Source organism: Musca autumnalis, unplaced genomic scaffold (genome assembly GCF_047663935.1).
Source record: "Musca autumnalis isolate F117 unplaced genomic scaffold, ASM4766393v1 scaffold_5, whole genome shotgun sequence".
In the NCBI taxonomy this organism is placed as follows: Eukaryota; Metazoa; Arthropoda; class Insecta; order Diptera; family Muscidae; genus Musca; species Musca autumnalis.
In genome coordinates, this window is record NW_027412088.1 from 42,365,600 (window position 1) to 42,385,905 (window position 20,306).

Sequence of the window (20,306 nt, forward strand, 5' to 3'; positions counted from 1 at the left end):
ATTTGTTGTGTAATAATAAACTCGCTAGAAGTCGCAAATATACATCAATAGTCACGAAATTTTGCACCGGGTAAGAGTATAGGTCGAAAAAGATGCCTACAATTTTGAATGATGATCTGATATTCTTTAGCGGGTGAAATGGACCATTACTTTTGTATGAAAAATATACAAATTTTAAATTTTAAATTTTTTTTAATTCCTTGAGGACATATATATTTCGCAAAGTAGCCTACATATGGAAAAAACTACTGACCTTTCCTCTGATGTAAATTGCAATAAAGTGTTTGCTAGATAACGGGCCTACTGCCTAATATATAATGGGTTCTGTGTAGAGAACCACAGTTTTATCCCATGCTACATATTGTCTCTCCAAAAGTTTATGTAACACCACGAAATATTCGTCCTAGAGCCCTTATTTGGTATGCCAAAATTCATATCTCGACGAGATAAAGCGATTTAGCTATGTGTGTCCGTCCATTAAAAATTGTAAACAAGCTTAAGGCCGCAATTATGGATTGTAACGAATTTTTTAATGAGGTTGGGTTCGGGCCAGAATAGAAATGATTAGTTTTTGGTGATGATCGTGAAATGTTCAGGGGATGATATGGACCAAAATCAAAATTTTAACCAATTTTGTAGCGGCTCTGTAGGTCAAAATAATAACCCGCACATTTTTAAACAAAGTTTGAGTTTATGATGAAGAAGAAGCGTAAAAACCGACGTGAAGATCAGATATTACTTAACAGGTTAAATGGGCTGAAACTTTTGGTGAAATTGGAAAAAAATTTCAATAACGTAGCGGTTAAACAACGGAAGTAGTGTAAGTATAAGTGGGTTTCATTACATTTTAGTTTGTGTGAACTAAATTTTCTTTTCCTGCTACAAAAATGCCTTTGTCATGCTAGATAACTTTTTGGTTTTGGCCATAAGTATTATACATTACATCTCTGATATTTGCTAACACTATGCAACACTGAAAATGCAAACAACTTTTGCTATCTATTTTTTGAAAGTACATATTTGTCCTGTCAGATCCAGTTCGGATTTTATGGCCTCATAAACCGGGCTAAATCTACACTTTTTTGCATTTATCAGGCCTTTATCTCAGAAACGAATAGAAATTTGGCCTTGCTGTCTTTAGCAATATTGTATCCCTAAACTAGTAGAACTTATCTTTTGAAAAAACCACATAAGAAAAACTCCATCTAGGGCATCAAAATCTATAAAATATAAAACATTTAACATAATTGCTGAAATTCTGGTCAGTATCGGCTAAACTATTGGGAGTTGAACCAAGTAACCTTTTGCTAAAATCTTCCAAATGAAGTTCTCAACAATTCTTTAGAACATTCTGAAACTCTAAAATGCTTACTTTATGTTGTTTCAGCGGTATTTTGCATCATATCTTTTACAACACTTATTTCAAACACTGTTTACACCAACAGTTTATTCTCGCATTTCGGATTTCACTACATTATTTACATTTTTATTAAATCGTCGTTGAAAAATTTTCAGAAAAAATGGCATAGAGGCATTTTACAACAATGACATGTTCTGAAGAGTTGTGTATTACATTCCAGGGTATATTTTACCAAAAGAAAGTATTCAGAAAAACGGTTTTGGAGATACGGTGCGAAATGTACAAAAATTGTGGAATTTTTGCATATATTTTGAAATTTGAGGCAATAAATGTAGTTTTTCGAGTTCATTATTTCTCCAAATATTTTATTCTTGTCCTTATCTACAAATTCAGAGGTCAGAAGAAGATTCGCATTGGTTTCAGAGATATATCCCCGGATTTCTTTAAAAACTCAATATTTAACCATGCTTAGATGGGGCCATAAAATCCGAGCTGGATCTGACACAAAAAAAAACCAACTAGGGTTTCTTGTCGTTTGGGTCTGTACTTTCAAAAAATACTCAGTTCGAATTGTTTGCACAAGATCACCTTAAAAATGTTGCACAGTGTAATTAAATTTTCACAATCATTGAAAAGAAGTTCCGTGGAAAGCGGTTGTCCAGGGATAGTGGTATAGGGTATCCCATGGTCGGCTCCGTCCGACTATAGACTTTTCTTACTTGTTTTTATGTAAAACCTGTAATATATGTGTAAAAAACTAAGTTTTTCGTTAATAAAAAAATTCAAGACCTAACTTTATTACTTTTTTCAGTGCACACTTCGATTAACTCCACCATTACCACAACATTACTAACGATTGTTTGTTGACTATTGTTTTTATTTTATTTTATATACCGTTAGATGAAAGCTATACCTGCTATTATGCATTCTACATTATATATTTGAATCCATATAATCAGGGGAATTTTAAAAAACAATATACATTTCATCATTGCTTTTCTCAACTTTTTGTTTTATGGAGTTAGTCGAAGTGTGCTCTGAACGCCTCATATCGTGTTTGGAGCTGAAAATACACGAAATCGGCCGAAAATATATATGGGTGCTATATCCAAATCTGAACCGATTTCGATATAATTTGGCACATTTATTTCTAGACTGAATTCGGTCACACATTCCAAATTTCATCGAAATCGGATATATAGCGTGTTTGGTACAGAAAATACGTGAAATCGGCCGAAAATATATATGGGAGCTATATCCAAATCGGAACCGATTTCGATATAATTTGGCACACTTATTTCTAGACCGAATTCAGTCAAACATTCCAAATTTCATCAAAATCGGACGTATATAGCGTGTTTGGTGCAGCAAATACGTGAAATCGGGCGAACATATATATGGGAGCTATATCCAAATCTGAACTGATTTCGATATAATTTGGCACATTTATTTCTAGACTGAATTCGGTCACACATTCCAAATTTCATCGTAATCGGAAATATATAGCGTGTTTGGTACAGAAAATACGTGAAATCGGCCGAAAATATATATGGGAACTATATCCAAATCTGAACCGATTTCGATATAATTTGGCACACTTATTTCTAGATCGAATTCAGTCAAACATTCCAAATTTCATCAAAATCGGACGTATGTAGCGTGTTTGGTACAGAAAATACGTGAAATCGGCCGAAAATATATATGGGAGCTATATCCAAATCGGAACCGATTTCGATATAATTTGGCACACTTATTTCTAGACCGCCACTGGGAACCACATATGTAAAATTTCAGCTAGTTCAAGCAAAAAATGTGGCTAAGATCCCTAAAATACCTTAAATCGGGAGGTATCGTTATATGGGGACTTTACCGAACCGTGCACCTATCTTGACATTTTTTAGTGGAGCAATTTCGCGGCCATTGAGAACCTCAAATGTAAAATTTCAGCTAGTTTGGGCAAAAAATGTGGCTAAGATCCATAAAATACCTTAAATCGGGAGGTATCGTTATATGGGGACTATACCGAACCGTGGACCTATCTTGACAATTTTTAGTGGAGCAATTTCGCGGCCATTGGGAACCTTAAATGTAAAATTTCAGCTGGTTTGGGCAACAAATGCGGCTAAGATTCTTAAAATACCTTAAATCGGGAGGTACCGTTATATGGGGGCTATACCAAAACTTGGACCGATATAGCCCATCTTCGAACTTGATCTTTCGACGGCTAAAAAAATGGTATTCCCCAATTTTCAGCGAAATCGGTCAACAAATGTGACCTTTATGTTGCGAACGGACGGACGGATGGACGGACGGACGGACATGCATAAATCGACTCAGAAAGTGATTCTATGTATATCCCTAGAAGGAACTATGGGTCTATCTCGCTTCCTTTTGTATGTTACATACAAATGCACTAACACATAATACCCCTTACCACATAGTGGTGTAGGGTATAATTATATAGAAACATCGTTGAACGCTTCTCCTTAGTTGTGAAATAAAACACATTTTCTTCAAAGTTGAAGTCAGCAGCGGGAAATCGGCATCTGGAATCAAATGTTTATATAATGTAATAAATAGGTACATCCATATTTCAAATATACATACATATGTACATATGTATGCATATGAAAAATGTATTGATAAATAAAATATTTCCATTCACCTTTTTGATTCAATTATAAAATGTATTGGACATTTTATTTACTAAAAAGCACATTTTTTTACGAAAAGACAAAACACTGATTTATTCACTAACTTTACCGTCTTTACTCAACGATGTTCTCTAGAACACTAATGAAAAAAGACCAACAAAATTAATACCATTTTTTTCTTTTCCTCTTCGCTTGCTACGTTGGTTAACAACAACAAAGCACGAAACACACGTGTTTTACGTATACACATCACAAAACGTCTGCGTCTCCTATAACACCATGTACACAGCTCTTTATTATAAAACAGCATTTCGCAGCTGCGAGAGCCCTGTTGTTACTCTCTTTGACAAAAATCCTCTCCATCCATAAAAAATATGTTCTAACATAAAAAATATGTTGGAACCCAAACACATAAAATTGAGATATGTTACAAAATGTTGCAAACATATATTTGTTTGGACGCAAACAAATTATGTTTGGATCCAAACATATATTTGTTTGCAATCAGTCCTAAACAAATATTTGTTTGGATCCAAACATATTTCTAACATATATTTTTCTGTGTGTAGAAAACTTCAAAACGTGCTAGATCTTGCAGAGAAATTATCACCGAAATCTGCCTAGATGTTTGCTTAATAGGGCCTATATTTTTTGGGTAGCAATCTTTTAAACTTGGGAAGTCAAATTTCTATCACCAACTTAAAACACGTTTTTCACGCAACTGGATTTTTTGAGATGTGTCACTCTTTGAGTAAATTAGCAATATGTATGTACATTAGGGTTATGACTTTTTGACATTTTTTCTCAAAAAAAGATTTCCTCTAGTTAGAATGAATAAACTTTTGCATATTAATGCCTACAATAACATTAATTCCATTTTATTATAAAACAATGTTCCGCACAAATAACTTTGAAACAAATTTTTTTGAAAAATACTATGAAATGAGAAAAAAAATGTTTCTCAAAAACGTATTTCCTGTTGCGCGAAAGAATGACCTTTTGCCTATTAATGACTAAAATAAATTTTTAATTAATTTCTCGTTGGAATCGAGTGATCAATAATGCAAGTGAAAAAGGAAAGCCGATGATTCGAACCCACACACCCACCACTATGTGACAGGCATGTTTTGCCTTCGGTAAAAGCTCTTCAGACATGGAGCCGCTTCGCTGTTCTCGAACTTTTCTTCTTTCAAATGCATACCCTATATTCTAAGTCAGAATAACCATGTCCGTCTGTCTGTTGAAATTCAGATGCAGCTCCCAGTTTTTGAGATAGAGCTTTGTAATTTTGTAATTTGGTATAGAAGTTTCTATTCCTCCTAGGATGTTTGATATTGAAAATGGGCTATATCGGTCGACGTTTTGATATAGCCACTATAAAACGGTACCTCACGATTTTCGGTAATTTGAAGTGTGTGGCCTCAATATCCCTCCGAAATGGCTGATATGTGGTACTTAGTCTTTGTTGGGGGTATAAAACTTTCCACTTCAAATTTGTCGGTATAGGTCAGCGCATTCACATTGCCCCCTTAGAAAGGTACCTCTCGACTTTCGGTTGTTTGAATGGTTTAGCCTCAATATACCACCGAAATGGTTGAAATTTGCCGGTATAGGTCCACGTCTTCACATAGCCGCCATAGAACGGTACTTCCCGATCTTCGGTATTCTGAAGGTTTTAGCCTCAATGTTCCACAGAAAAGGCTGAAATTTGGTCTTTAGTCTTCGTTTGGGGGTATAAAATTTGTTGGTATATGTCCACGTCTTTACATAGCCCCCATAGAACGGTACTTCCCGATCTTCGGTATTCTGAAGGTTTAGGCCTCAATGCTCCGCAGAAAAGGCTGAAATTTGGTATTTAGTCTTCGCTTGGGGGTATAGAACTTTCCACCTGAAATTTGTCCACCTGAAATTTGTCCACCTGAAATTTGTCGTGTTTGGTTACAATGTTATAACTGGTAGCCTCTCCATGCTCTTGATATCCATGTCCTTCTTTGTTATGTTTGTGGGGTAGAGGTCCTGCTTTAGTAAGAACGGCGCAAATTGTCAAATAAATAAAACAGGTAATTATGGAACGCATAGTGCACATTTTCTTTAAACGATAGTTGTATTAGCTTGGAAACTCAATCGAAAACGGATACTGTATAGCAATTTGATTGCCTATTTTTATTTCAGCATTTCCTATTGCAAAAATGCATTAAAATCTAATCTCTATAAACCTTGTCAATGTTTTGTACATAATTACATATTATAGAAAGAAGGTCACCGCCATGTTACGCATGCCAATTTAGTTATTAGGAAATGTATTTCTACAAAAAATACTTAAGCGAACATGGATGGTAAACAAAAATCAATATCTTAGGGTGTTATAAACGAAAGAAATTCAAACTGAACTGTAAAAATAGTCTTAACGATTCCGATTCCCTTTAACTTATGGCTTTAGCAGCTGTGTACTATTTTTGTGTCATACGTGATACCGTTGTTGCCCTTGAAAATATGAACCTAAAATTATGGAAAGTAAAATTTGAATCACTAAATCTATTGAACATTTTTAGAGTATAAAAAACCAAAACATATCTTAGTCGACATCAGTTTTCAACTGAATTTCTAAAGTAGCTAATATACAGTTTACAACATGACTTCCTTCGTAACCGTATTTGCTTTTTTGGCCGTTTGCCTTGTAATGGCTGCTGCTGCACTTCCTCATAAGCAGCAAAATGTTGGACATGGAGGACAGGCTACCAGTTATGCTGTTGTAACCAAACATGATGATAATAAACATACGGCTCATGTTGAGCATCACGGTTATACTCATCAAGTTGCTGAACATTACGCTAACAAGGATGATCATCACAGCCTTGATGATCATCATGGACATGGGGATGAACATAGCTATCCTAAGTATGAATTTGCATACGGTGTTGAGGACTTGAAAACCGGTGATATTAAAGATCAATGGGAATCCAGAGATGGCGACAAAGTGGAGGGTAAGTATTAATTTCAAAAAAGAGAATTAATGGTTACTATATTTATTATAATTCTAGGAAGTTACTCCCTCAAAGAATCCGATGGAGCAACACGCCTAGTAACATATACTTCTGATAAGAAGAATGGATTCGAGGCTACTGTTCATAAAATTGGTGAAGCCAATGAGGGACACAAATTAGCTGATCATGGTTATTAAAGCAAAAAAAAATCATTTCGTTGTTGTTAAAATTAAAAAAAAACCATAGGACGTATAGCCGATATGATTATTAAGGAATATAAAGAAGTAAAAGCAACTTAATAGAACGAAAAGAAATACGAATTTTTGTTTTATTCGGTTAGAAAATTGTTTGTAGTATCGACCATTATAAAGCCATACTGGGCGGAATTTTGCCATTGTAAATTTAGTCCATGTTCTGGATTCGTTCTATATCTTTAATACAGAGGCAAACAAATTTTTTGGTACATTAACATCATTTGTTAAAAACGCTATATTTTTAGAAAGTGGAAGTACATTTATTTAACTTATAGATTGCAATTTATACTATGCGAATAAAATAACCATATTTTGACACCGCAGCGCACAGTGGGATAAAATACCGATCTAGCGTGCCGAAAATCAAAATATGGACATGAAAGAAACTATGAAACGTTAGTACAGTATTGAACTAGAGTGTTGACTGTACTTAACGGCATAAATATATAATAATTAGAAATAGTTAGTCAGAACGGAATAACGGTACATTTAAAATAAATATTTTTTGCAATGTTAACGATAACTTTTTTTTAGCTGTAAAACTGCAATAGACGTGTGCGTTCTGTGAGTATATTATTGTGGAATCTTTTATATTTTTGATATACCGTAATGGTTATAAAATAAATGAAATAGTTTTATAACCCTTAAATTATGTATGTTAATGTAGATGTTTCGTGCTAAATAATTTCTTCGAATAAAATAGGGGTTAATACGGAAATCCATCGAGTTACGCTTTGATTATTACTTTAATTTGTTATGTTTCTTGTCTAGAAAAACGTCTTAAATTTTTACCTGCGACTTTCAGTTTTATAAAATTTTTTAGAAAATATGCCAATTCGGGAGTGAAGCTTTTTTTAATTTTTTTCCAATAAAACTACGATTATGGGAAAATTTTGATAAATAAGATCAGATATCGCTTGGAATTGATTACAGCATAATAGATAAGAAAATAAAAAATTAAAAATTCCGTCCTTCTTTTCCCACGATATGGGTGCAAGTAGGGAAATTTATGCAGTGATGCGTCTCCAAATAAACTGTTAAATACAAGTTTTTATTACTAAAAATTGTAGAATGCGGTGGCCTTTAACTCTATTTATACCCTATACCATAAATTATATATATTCAAATCAGATTTCAGTTATTTTAGTTGGATTATATGGGCACAATTTTAAAAATACCGAAAATGGGGCGTTGCCGTTCTATGGCTATATCAAAAAGTTGACCTGTACCGACAATTCTTTGTCGGATCATTTTATACCACCAATGAAAACTAAATGTCAAATTTCAGCCATTTCAGTTGGATGATGCTCTTAACATCTCCAAAATTCCAAAATCGGGAGGTACCGTCCTATGGGGGCTACATCAAAAAGAGGACCCGTACCGACAATTCTCTCTCCGAACATTTTATACCACCAATGAAGGCTAAATGCCAAATTTCAGTCATTTCAGTTGGATAATGCTGCTAAAATCATCAAAATTACCAAAATCGGGAAATACCCTTCTATGGGTGGTATACCAAAAAAATATATAAAAAATACAAATTGACACATATATAAATAAATAATGTAAAAATATCAATTTAAAGAATAGCTCATAATTATGGATATGCATACAACAAAACATCGACTTTTATTTTCTGAACGCTATATCTGCATTTTTCCCACTGTGCAGCGTGATAGAAGACCAGAAATAACAAGACAGGTGTCCAGTCGCTTTTCCCAATCATTTTCACTTTCGCGATTATGGACGCCGAAAGGTTAAGGGCCTTGATGCCAAGGGCTCATTTTATTAGGCTAACGTCTTCTAAACCGGTAAGTACTTTCATTTGCTCCCAGAGGCAAAATTGTAGCTCATGTCTTAAAGAACAAACAGTGTGAACACATAAAATCCATCAACCTTCAAAGTCAAATTCCTTTTATATAATTTTTTTCTAAGGATTCGATCCATAGATATCAAACCGATCAAAATTGAATAGATAACTAAACCATTCAAAATTCAAAAAATGATAGCTGTAGATCAAAATTTAAAAAAAATATATATGTATAAAAAAATAACCTTGACGTTTTTGCCCTTGAATATGAAGTTTGGTGGATTTTATGGATTCACAATGTTTGTTCTTTAAGACATGAGCATGTTCTTTAGCGGGTTAGAAACGTGAGCCTGATAAAATTACCCCTCGACATCAAGGCCCTTGAACATTTGGGTAGAATACATGATGGGGGAAAACGTCGGAACACGTGTTTTCTTATTTTTGGTTTTCTATCACTCTGCGGTATGAGAATAAAGTTAATTTTCCATGGGTCAAAAAAATTCTTCTTCTTTATTTGCCTGTTCGTTTTTCAAATTTCGGCGATCACTGCAATTGTATACATACATATTATATCTGTAACATTATAAATTTCATTTTGGTGTTTCCCAGCCTGGCTGGAATTAATTCTCTTTCGAGTTGAGCTGTTATGACCAAAGAGGTGCATTGAAAAATTAGGAGTTCACCGAAGTCCGCATCGGCATGAGCAAGGCTGGGATTCGAACCTGGGTGTCCGACAACCAGGTGACACGGTTGCCGGCGTCTCGGCGTTCTAAGCCACCATAAACTTGTCAAAGCTTCCGATGACAAATTTTGATGATCAAATTTTCTGATACAGAAGGAGAAATATAAATAAAGGTGAAAAATAGGGTTGTCAGCCAAGTCGGACTATACCCAGCAAAAATACTCATTACAAATTGACCTACTTTCTCATTATTTTAACAAGGGCATGTCACTAGAAATCAGTAGTTATTTTTGGTCACTAAAAAGTAGGTAAATAAGTAGTTACTCTCTGGTTACTTCAAGTGGTAACTGCTTATTTAACAACCTATTTATCTACTTTTTGGTGGCCAAAAAATAACTACTGATTCCTAGTGACATACTCATGTTAAAATAATGAGAAATTAGGTCAATTTGTAATGACCTACCTAGAAGAAATTTTATTTGTCCATATTTTTAGTTGACACTAAAGGTTAAGTTCTACCCCGAATGACATTTATTCATTCGCGTACTCTAAAAATTCCTAACCGAAAAACAGCAAAGGATTTATCACAGTTTTAATTTCAAATTTAATTAATCGTACTTTGGAGTAGTATTTATTTATTTATATTCATTAATCAGATCCGCTATTCGTCCCAATATCTTTAAAATATTAACAAAAACGAAATGTCAATGTCGTATTTTCATTAACCATGATCAGCTTATTTATGTCCGTACTTGGCTTCACCAATTTTATGAACAGTAGCCTCGAATCCATTCTTCTTATCAGAAGTATATTTTACAAGACGTGTTGTTCCATCGGACTCCTTGAGGGAATAGCTTCCTACAATTAAAATAAATATATATAAATAATTTTTTTAATGGGAAATTAATACTTACCCTCAACTTTGTCACCATCTCTGGATTCCCATTGATCTTTAATCACCGGTTTTCAAGTCCTCAACACCGTATGCGAATTCATACTTAGGATAGCTATGTTCATCTTCATGTCCATGATGATCATCAAGGCTTTGATGATCATCCTTGTTATCGTAATGTTCAGCTTGATGAGTATAACCGTGATGCTAAACATGACCCGCATGTTTATTATCATCATGTTTAGTTACAACAGCATAACTGGTAGCATGTCCTCCATGTCCAGCATTTTTTTGCTTATGGGGAAGTGGTGCTGCAACAGCCAATAGGAAGCAAACGGCCAAAAGGGCAAATAAGGTTATGAAGGAAGTCATGGTGTAAAATATATGTATGTTAGCTTATTTCGAAATTAAGTTGAAAACTGATACTGTCTAAGATACTTTTTTGGCTTTTTATACTACAAAAAATTGCAAACGTTTTAATGATTGAAATTATACTTTCCATAATTTTAGGTTAATATTTGTAAGGTCATAGGCAAAAAATATGCGTCATTTATGAACTATGAAAGGTCATAGCTACTAAAACTTTAACTTAAAGGGAAAGGAATGTTTGTTTCTTCTAACTTCAATACCCTACCATTAATATAATAACCAACCATTACCTGCAGTATGTAAAGTTTTATTGCATTCATCATGTTCCTGGGACAATTAATCTGCATTACAATTCGTTTAAAATTATTTAGGTCTATGATACAGTTTTTTAACTTTCGTGTACACTTTAGTATTTTTTCACAAATGCATTTCCTAACACTTAAATTGATATTTGGCGGTAACAAGGTAACCACAATATGTAGCTATGTACAATACATTGACGAGAATTATAGAAATTAGATTCTAATGCTTTGTTGCCAATTTAAAGGCTGAAATATAAATAGGCAATAAACTTGCTATACAGTATCTGTTTTCGATTGAGTTTCCAAGCTAATACAACTATCGTTTAAAGAAAACCTTTACTATGCGTTCCATACATACCTGTTTCATTTATTTGGCAATTTGCGCGGTTCTTGCTAAGGCTGGACCTCTACCCCACAAACATAACAATGAAGGACATGAACATCAACAGCATGGAGAGGCTACCAGTTATACCATTGTAACCAAACACGAAGATAATAATGGTGGCCATGATGATCAACATAACGGATCTAACTACCACTTGGGTGAACAGGACGATCATATTGGACATGGACATGGAGATGCTGACGACTACCACACTTATCCCAAATATGAATTTGTATACGGTGTTGAAGACTTAAAAACCGGTGACATCAAACAACAATGGGAATCCAGAGATGGCGATAAAGTTAAAGGTAATTTTCTACTATATTTCTAAAATTCTTTCTTTTAAATGATTTTGTTTTTTTTTTTTAATCGTAGGTAGCTATTCTCTGAAAGAATCTGATGGAACAACACGTGTTGTACAATATACTTCAGATAAAAAGAAGGGTTTTGAGGCAACTGTTCATAAAATAGGCCAAGTCTATGATGTTCACAAGGAAGCTGATCATGCCGACTACCACAGTTATTAAAAAGCTTGCTCACAATTTCAATAATAAAAAATATTATTTACGTTTTTTATAATGATGAATTATGAAATTACAGTTAACAGTGTATAATTGTAGTCGAAAAATAAATTCTATTTGAAGTATATTAATGGAGCTTGTGCCAGCAACTTCATTAGCAGTACTATTATTCAAACAAATAGTGTCATTTTCTACAATTTGATAACTGACGGAAAAGCGTTTTCACCACTAATAATCCTAATCCTAATCCTTCAAAATACCGGAGATCGGGACGTACCGTTCTATGGGTTCTATCAAGTTTTGTAGCGCCAAAGAAGACTTAACACTAAAGTTCAGACATTTCGGTAAAATAGTTTAAAAAAACCTTGAAACTATAGAAAATTGGGAAGTACTGTTCTATGGGGGCTATTTCAAGACGTATCGTAGAACCTTCTAATCTGACGTTCTATGCGGGCTATTTCAAAAGGGGAACTGTACTGACAAATTTATAAAGAATATTTTTTGGGAGCCAAAAGAAAACTAAATACCAAATTTCAGCTATTTCTTAAATACCGTCAAACCGCTGTACCGCTGTATATATATCAAAACAAGTAAAAAAATTATCAGTCGGCTTTGCCGATAGAGATATACTCTCAGCCTGTGTGGATTGAAATAATTTTTTCCAAAAAAAAAAAAATTTATGCATTTAGGGGGGTTCTCAAAATGTTGGACGTAAGAACCGACGAAAGTATGGATAGGATTAAAGCTCAAAAATTTGCGGGGATATTGATGGATGGAGCTTTTTTATCACACTAGCCTACGAAAAATATAATATCGCTGTAAACAGGTCCACTAAGAAAACCTTCAATAAAAATGTCCAAAGGATCCTCGAACAGACCCTTAACCACACAAAAATGTTGAACATTTGTGTGGGTGGTACCACAAGGATTGGACAGATAGGGCCCAAATTTAAATATTAACTAAGTCTCGACAATATTTAGAGATCGAAAGTTTGGACCAAATCGGTTGCTACGTCTATGAGAAATCGCGCGTACCATTTTAGAGAATATTTTAGAACTTTTATGGGGAAGGTACCGGAAGGAGTGGACCTATAAGCAGCACCTTCGAATTTCATCTAATAATCGAATAAATATTTCAATATCCAAAATGTGGTCGAACGCAGTATTCGGTTCGAGCTCTCAAGCCACAAACGGTGCCACAGAGAATTTTCGGGCTGTTTTCTCCAGAAGTATGGACTTGCCCCTGAAAAAGCTTTTATTGTCGTAATTGAAGCAGCAAATGCAAGTAGCTTCAATAAAAACTAAAGAGATTCGAGAGCAGGTCTTAAAGTGAATTTATCCAAAATTTTGTGTGGAAGGTACCCGAAGGAGTGGACAAATATAGTCCATATTCGAACCTGATCTATATTTGGTGGATATATTATGATGTGTAAAGTATGGACCAAATCGGTCACTCCTATCAAGAGTTATCGAGCTCACAATTTTTCCGAACATTTTTGAGATTTTGTGGGGCAGGTACCAGAAGGAGTGGGCCGATATGGCTTATCTTCGAACTTAAACTAAGTTTGCACAAAATATTACGAAGGCCACATTTTGGACCGAATGGGCAGATCCGTTCGAGAGTTTTCTTGCGATCCAACCACTACACACGGCGCCATAGGGGCTTTTTGCATCTTTCAGGCTATTTTCGCAGGAAGTATGGACTTGCCCCTGATGAAACTTATACCGCCGTATGGGGGGCAGTGAATACAAGTTGCCACAACAAAAATCAAAGCGATTTGAGAGCAGGTCCTAAACTGAACTTTTCCGAAATTTTGGGTGAGAGGTCCCCGAAGGAGTGGACCGATTGAGTCCATATTGAAACATTATCTAGGTCTGGTAGAAATTTCACGATGTGCGAAGTATGGACCAAATCGGTTACTCCCTTCAAGTGTTATCGTGCGCACAAATTTTACGAGCATTTCCGAACTTTTGTGGGGGAGGTACCGGAAGGAGTGGACCGATATAACCCATGGACCGAATCGGTTGATCCGTTCGAGAGTTATCGTACCCTCCAGCCAGACAGACGGACGGACATGGATAAATCAACTCCAAATTGTCTGAAACACATTTCGTCCAAACATACTTGGGGTCTAAAAGCATTATTTTGATGAGGCACATTTCGCCCGTATACCTTCGTTAGCATAAATGCTGATATATACTAGGGGAACTAGAAAAGTTTCTGGCCTTTTGCATTTGTTTTAAGTTTCGTAGTTTTTAGCCTAAAAGTACTCAGCATGGAATTTACTATTGAGCATTTTTGTCGGATCATTTTTTACAACTTTCGACGTGGATTATCGCGGAAAGAGTTCACCGATGAATTTAAATACATGTATGGCGATGAAGCACCATCCTATAGCACTGCGAAAAACTGGTTTCATGAATTCCATCGTGATCGACATTTGCCGTTTGGCCGTTGTGCCAGAAAAGAAGTAACATAGTACCAGACAGCTGTGCTGGCGGAGTTATACCCTCATCCTCTGACCAAAAAAGTAAACACAACGATTTTATCCTATATAGAAAATATTGATTTTTGTACCACAAGTTTGCTTCAAAATACTTGAAACCTGTGGGTACCGTAATGTGGGTCTATACCAAATCATTGACATATTTATAGAGCACTCGAAGAATTAAATTACGTTGAACAAAGTTTTGAATAAATTTTGAAAAAGTTATATTGCACACTAGCCATTTTAATATGTAACGGAAACAAACGAGTCAGCAATCTGCACCTTTCCCAATTTTTGAGTGGGACCGTTATAGTCCACATTCTAACCTGATACATGATTGGATGAAAAATACGGTATACAAAGTTTGGGCCAATCAGAAGCTCCACATGAGCCGTCAGGGTTTTTTGGAGCCTTTGGGTCATTATCTCAGGAAGTATAGACTTTCTCCGGAAGAAATTGTGTTGTTAAAAAGGCGGCCTTTAAATGCACTTTTTTCGAAATTTGTGTGGGAGGTACCTGAAGGAGTGTACCGATATATTCCATATTCCAACCTAATATATGACTGAAGGCCGCAAGGATAAGCTTCTGAAAAAAAATCAAGATGATCGAGAGGAGCTCCTAAGCTTCACTTTTTCAGAATTTTGTGGAAAGAACCGATATTCGAGCCAAATCTATATTTGGAAGGAATAATACTATGTGCAAAGTATGGACCAAATCGATTGTTCCCCTTCGAGAGTTGTCATTCACACCATTTTACAGAAAAATATTGAACTTTTGTAGGGGAGGTACCCGAAGAAGTAGACCGAAGTGGTCCATCTTCGAACTTAAACTAAGTTTGAGCAAAGCATTACGGTTCAAAAATATATTGGTTCGATTTGATTGATCCGTTCGAGAGTTATCGTGCGCACCATCCAGACAGACAGACGGACTGACTTTGCTAAATCGACTCCAAATTGTCTGAAACGTATTTCGTCTAAACATACTTGGGGTCTAAAACCATCACGGTGCTCTTGAAACAAATTTAAATGGAAGGTTCTTAAAGCTGGAAAGTTTTTGCTGATTCTGAAACTACAATATTCATAGATGAGAAAAAATAAATAAAAAAAAAAAACAAAAAGAAAAACCCGGAGCGCTTTTTAAATAAATCTCGATTCAAATTGACATTTTTAAGGGTTTTTTAGGTTTTCACGATTTTGCTTGGAAACCGATGATATCTTCGTAGTTTTTATCGTTATTAAGATATAGAAGTTCAAATTAGGACAATGTATTGACTGTATCGCCTCCTTATATTACAATGTTATGCACTATCTTTAAATGAAAACCGCTTGCACGAGGGAAGTTTTGGGGATTTTGAAATGGCAATGTTTATAGTCCAAAAACAAGAAAAAATCGCTGGATGGATTTTTTAATAAATCGCGATCAAACTTCACATTTTTAGTTCTTTTATGTTTTCACGATTTAGTTTGGAAACCGCAAGTCCTATCGAAATGGGATTAAAGAAAATGTTGTAGCAGTGAGAATTCTGTACAAGATTGGCTGACTGATATTTTCCTAGGTTTCACCATTTTTGAGATGTAGAGGTTCAGATCAAACATTTCAGATTTTTTTCTTATGTCTTCAGGATTGAGCTTGAAAACTGCAAATCCTTTCGAAATGAGACTAAAGAATATGGTGGAGCTGTGAAAATTCTCTACAAGATTGGCTGGTAATTAGCTCGGCAATTTTTCCTAGGTTGTACAATGACATAACTAAAGAATTTTTAAATAAACACAAAGATGAAATAATGGTAACGACTGCAGATAAAGGGAATAAAACAGTAATAATGTACAAAGAGGAATACAAGAATAAAATGGAAAACTTACTCGAGGACAAAACAACATATAAACAAATCAGATCGGATCCGACTACCAAATTGCAGACATTGAATAACAACTTGGTTTCAGATTTATTCAAAAACAACTTTATTTCAAAATTTGAGAAAAAGAAACTGACGAGTATAGCAGCTGAAGCGCCAGAACTGTATGGTCTGCCCAAAATACATAAAACTGGGATACCACTCAGACCAATCGCATCATCAATGAAAGTTCCCTGTTATAACATGTCCAAACTACTGGGAAAAATTCTTCAAAATCTAGTCTCAACATCATATAACATAAAAAACGCCACTGAATTGAAAAATAAATTACAGATGATAACTTTGGATAAGGACGATATTCTAATTTCATTTGACGTGGTATCACTTTTTACGAATATACCGATATATTTGGCAATCAAAAATACGATGGAAAAATGGGAAATACTACAAAACCACACAACGATTCCAAAACATAAATTCCTGAAGATTCTTCAATTCTGCTTAAACGATAACAATTACTTCCAGTATGATAACAAATTTTACCATCAAACATATGGTATGCCAATGGGCAACCCTTTATCGCCAACTATTGCCAATATAGTACTTGACAAACTTCTTGACGACGTAATAGAGGAACTTAGGAAAATGGACATTGAAATAAAACACATTTCAAAGTATGTTGACGATATTTTTGCGATAGTAAATAAAAACCAGTTGGAAACAATTCTTGATAAGCTTAATGAATACCACAACAAATTGCAGTTTACCGTTGAGAAGGAAGAAAACGGAGCTATCCCATATCTTGACATGAAAATACTAAGAAAAAACGACAAAATCATAACAAACTGGTATGCAAAACCCACATCGTCAGGTCGAATTATAAACTACAACTCGACACAAACATACAGCATGAAAATAAATACAGCAACAAATTTAGCAAAAACGGTCTTTACATTAAGCGACAAAATATTTCACAAAGAAAACACAAAAATTTTAAAAGAAATATTAAGAAAAAACAATTTCCCAACAGCAATCATAAAAAACATCATATCAAAAAGTACCAAAGGAAATATAACACAATTTGACAAAGAAAAACAAAATTACCTCAGCATACCATTTATCCCAAAGTTAACAGAAAACAGAACAATAAGAAATATGATAAACACAACAAAAACATCCATTGCATACAAATCCAACGAGACGTTGAAAACTATTTTTGCAAGAAAAACGAAAAAGAGAGACAAACTTCAAGAGAATGATGTTGTCTATGAGATAACTTGCAAGGGAAATGAACGAGAACAGTGCAATAAGGTTTATGTGGGGACAACGAAACGGAGATTAGGCATTAGATTGAACGAACACGAAACAGACATAAAGAAAGGAAAAGACAACACAGCATTGGCGCAACACATCAATGAGAGTGGCCACTCAGCTGACTTTGCAAATGTCAGAATATTGGATAGGGAAAAAATAGAAAACAAACGATATACATTGGAGAGTTTGCGAATCCAAGAAAGAATAAAAATGTCAATAAACACTAAAGAAGATAAGGACAACACAAAACTTCAATACTCCGTTGCAATAGCTTAAAGCACCACCTCTGTGATACTAGTTTTAATTTAATTTTACATTTGATTATTTATTATTTATTTATTGATTATACAAAATGTGTGTTCGTGAAGTCCAGTTTTTTATAATTATAAGTGAATTAATAATGATTAATTGTAAGTTAAAAACTTAAACTTGTATGCATTGGAAAAATTTGTAATGAAACAAAACTTTGTTAACAGGAAATTCAAATAAAATATCCCCTGAAGAAGTCGGAAACAAGCCGACGAAACGTTGGGAAAAATAATGAATTTAAATTAACTTTTTATTCATTCACAAAAGTCGACCAAATAGCCCAAAAGTAGCAGATAGTACATAATTACCATTGGTCAACAACAACAAATACTATATCAGTTTAAGTTGGGAAATTGCAGACATGACATTTTTTTATGAGGAGATGATACACTCAGTGAATTTTCCAAATTTGAACTTCTATATTTCAAAAATGGCAAAACCTAAGACACTATCATAAATGTCAATATGGTAGAGAACTTTCAAATTTACAATATTTGCTTTAGTTCCATTTCGATAGAACTTGCGGTTTCCAAGCAAAATCGTGAAAACCTAAAAACACATAAAAATGTCGACTTGAATCTCGATTTATTTAAAAAGCGCTCCGGTGATGTTTTTTTTTTGTTTTGATTTTTCTTATCTATGAACATTGTTTTTCTATATCTTACTAACTGTAAATTTTCATAGCTACAATATGTTCTTTAATCCCATTTCGATGGGACGTGCGGTTTCCAAGCAAAATCGTGAAAACCTAAAAAACCTTAAAAAATTGAATCACGATTTATTAAAAAAGCGCTTTTGTTTGTGATTTGTTTTTATTTTTTAAATTTTCTCAACTATGAACACTGTAGTTTCAGAATCCGCAAAAACTTCCCAGGTGTAAGCACCTTCCATTTAAAATTGTTTCAAGAGCACCGTGCCATTATATCGATGCAGCACATTTTTGGTAATAATAAAGTGTATATACCCTCGTTAGCCTAAAGCAACGTCGCTCAACAGAATACCATCAAACTGAAGCAAGTGTTTATGTATAGGTGAAAAAAACAACAACCACATGATGTTTATCAGTCGTGTTTTGCTCCCGTATACTGCGAATGTGGGAGAATGGTGTTTTCTCGTCGGATCCCGTCTCGATCGGTGCAAGAAATTTCGAAAAAACACGACCGCGGTGCTTCAAAGATATTTAATAGAAGATCCCAGAAAAAGTGCTTCAACAAGTGGTTTGAGCGCATACAAGAGTATATAAATCATTTTGAAGACTTTAGAAAATAATAAACCCAAATATTTGCGTTTTCATTAAATTTAAATTTCGGAAATATTCTTTAAATGGTATATTTGTCATTGCAATTAAAATTCTAAAAAAATGGAAATTGGCTTACTGCTGCTGTTGCTTTGAGATACCCCTAATTGTCAGCGCTACACGCAGAAAAATATATGTTAGAAATATGTTTTGATCCAAACAAATATTTGTTTGGGACCGATTGCAAACAAATATATGTTTGTTATAATAAAGAGCTGTGTGCATGGTGTAATAGGAGACGCAGACGTTTTGTGATGTGTATGCGTAAAACACGTATGTTTCGTGCTTTGTTGTTAACCAACGTAGCATGCGAAGAGGAAAAGAAAAAAAAATGGTATTAATTATGTTGGTCTTTTTCATCAGTGTTCTAGAGAACACCGCTGAGTAAAGACGGTAAAGTGAGTAAATTAATCAGTGTTTTGTCTGTTCTTAAAGAAATTGTGCTTTTTAGTAAATTAAATGTCCAATACATTTTATAATTGAATTAAAAAGGTGAATAGAAATATTTTATTGGTCAAGAAAGAAATCGAATTTAATATTGGTAATTACATCAATACATGTTTCATATACATACATAGATATTGCTCATTTACTCAAAGAGTGACATATTTCAAAAAATCGAGTTTCGAGAAAAAATTGGGTTTAAATTGGCGATTGAAATTTGACTTCCCATCTTAAAAAGATTATTACGCAAGATACAAAGTAACTATGTGGACCATATTTTGCAAACACCTAGCCAGATATCAGTGTTAAATTTCTGTGCAAGATCAAGCATGATTTGAAGTGTTTTATTGCTTCATAAACTCCAAAAACTTTTGTGTTGAATTATA

General features: G+C 34.3%; 2 protein-coding genes across 2 annotated transcripts; both read left to right on the forward strand.

Moving 5' to 3' along the window:
* The first annotated feature begins 6,646 nt into the window (after positions 1-6,646).
* LOC141386625 (uncharacterized) lies at positions 6,647-7,195 on the forward strand. Its single transcript, XM_073955538.1, has 2 exons — positions 6,647-6,998; positions 7,056-7,195. The coding sequence occupies exons 1-2, from the start codon at positions 6,647-6,649 to the stop codon at positions 7,193-7,195; spliced, it is 492 nt and encodes a 163-aa protein (XP_073811639.1).
* Positions 7,196-11,648: 4,453 nt separating this feature from the next.
* Positions 11,649-12,219, forward strand: LOC141386626 (uncharacterized). Its single transcript, XM_073955539.1, has 2 exons — positions 11,649-12,000; positions 12,068-12,219. The coding sequence occupies exons 1-2, from the start codon at positions 11,649-11,651 to the stop codon at positions 12,217-12,219; spliced, it is 504 nt and encodes a 167-aa protein (XP_073811640.1).
* Positions 12,220-20,306: the final 8,087 nt, after the last annotated feature.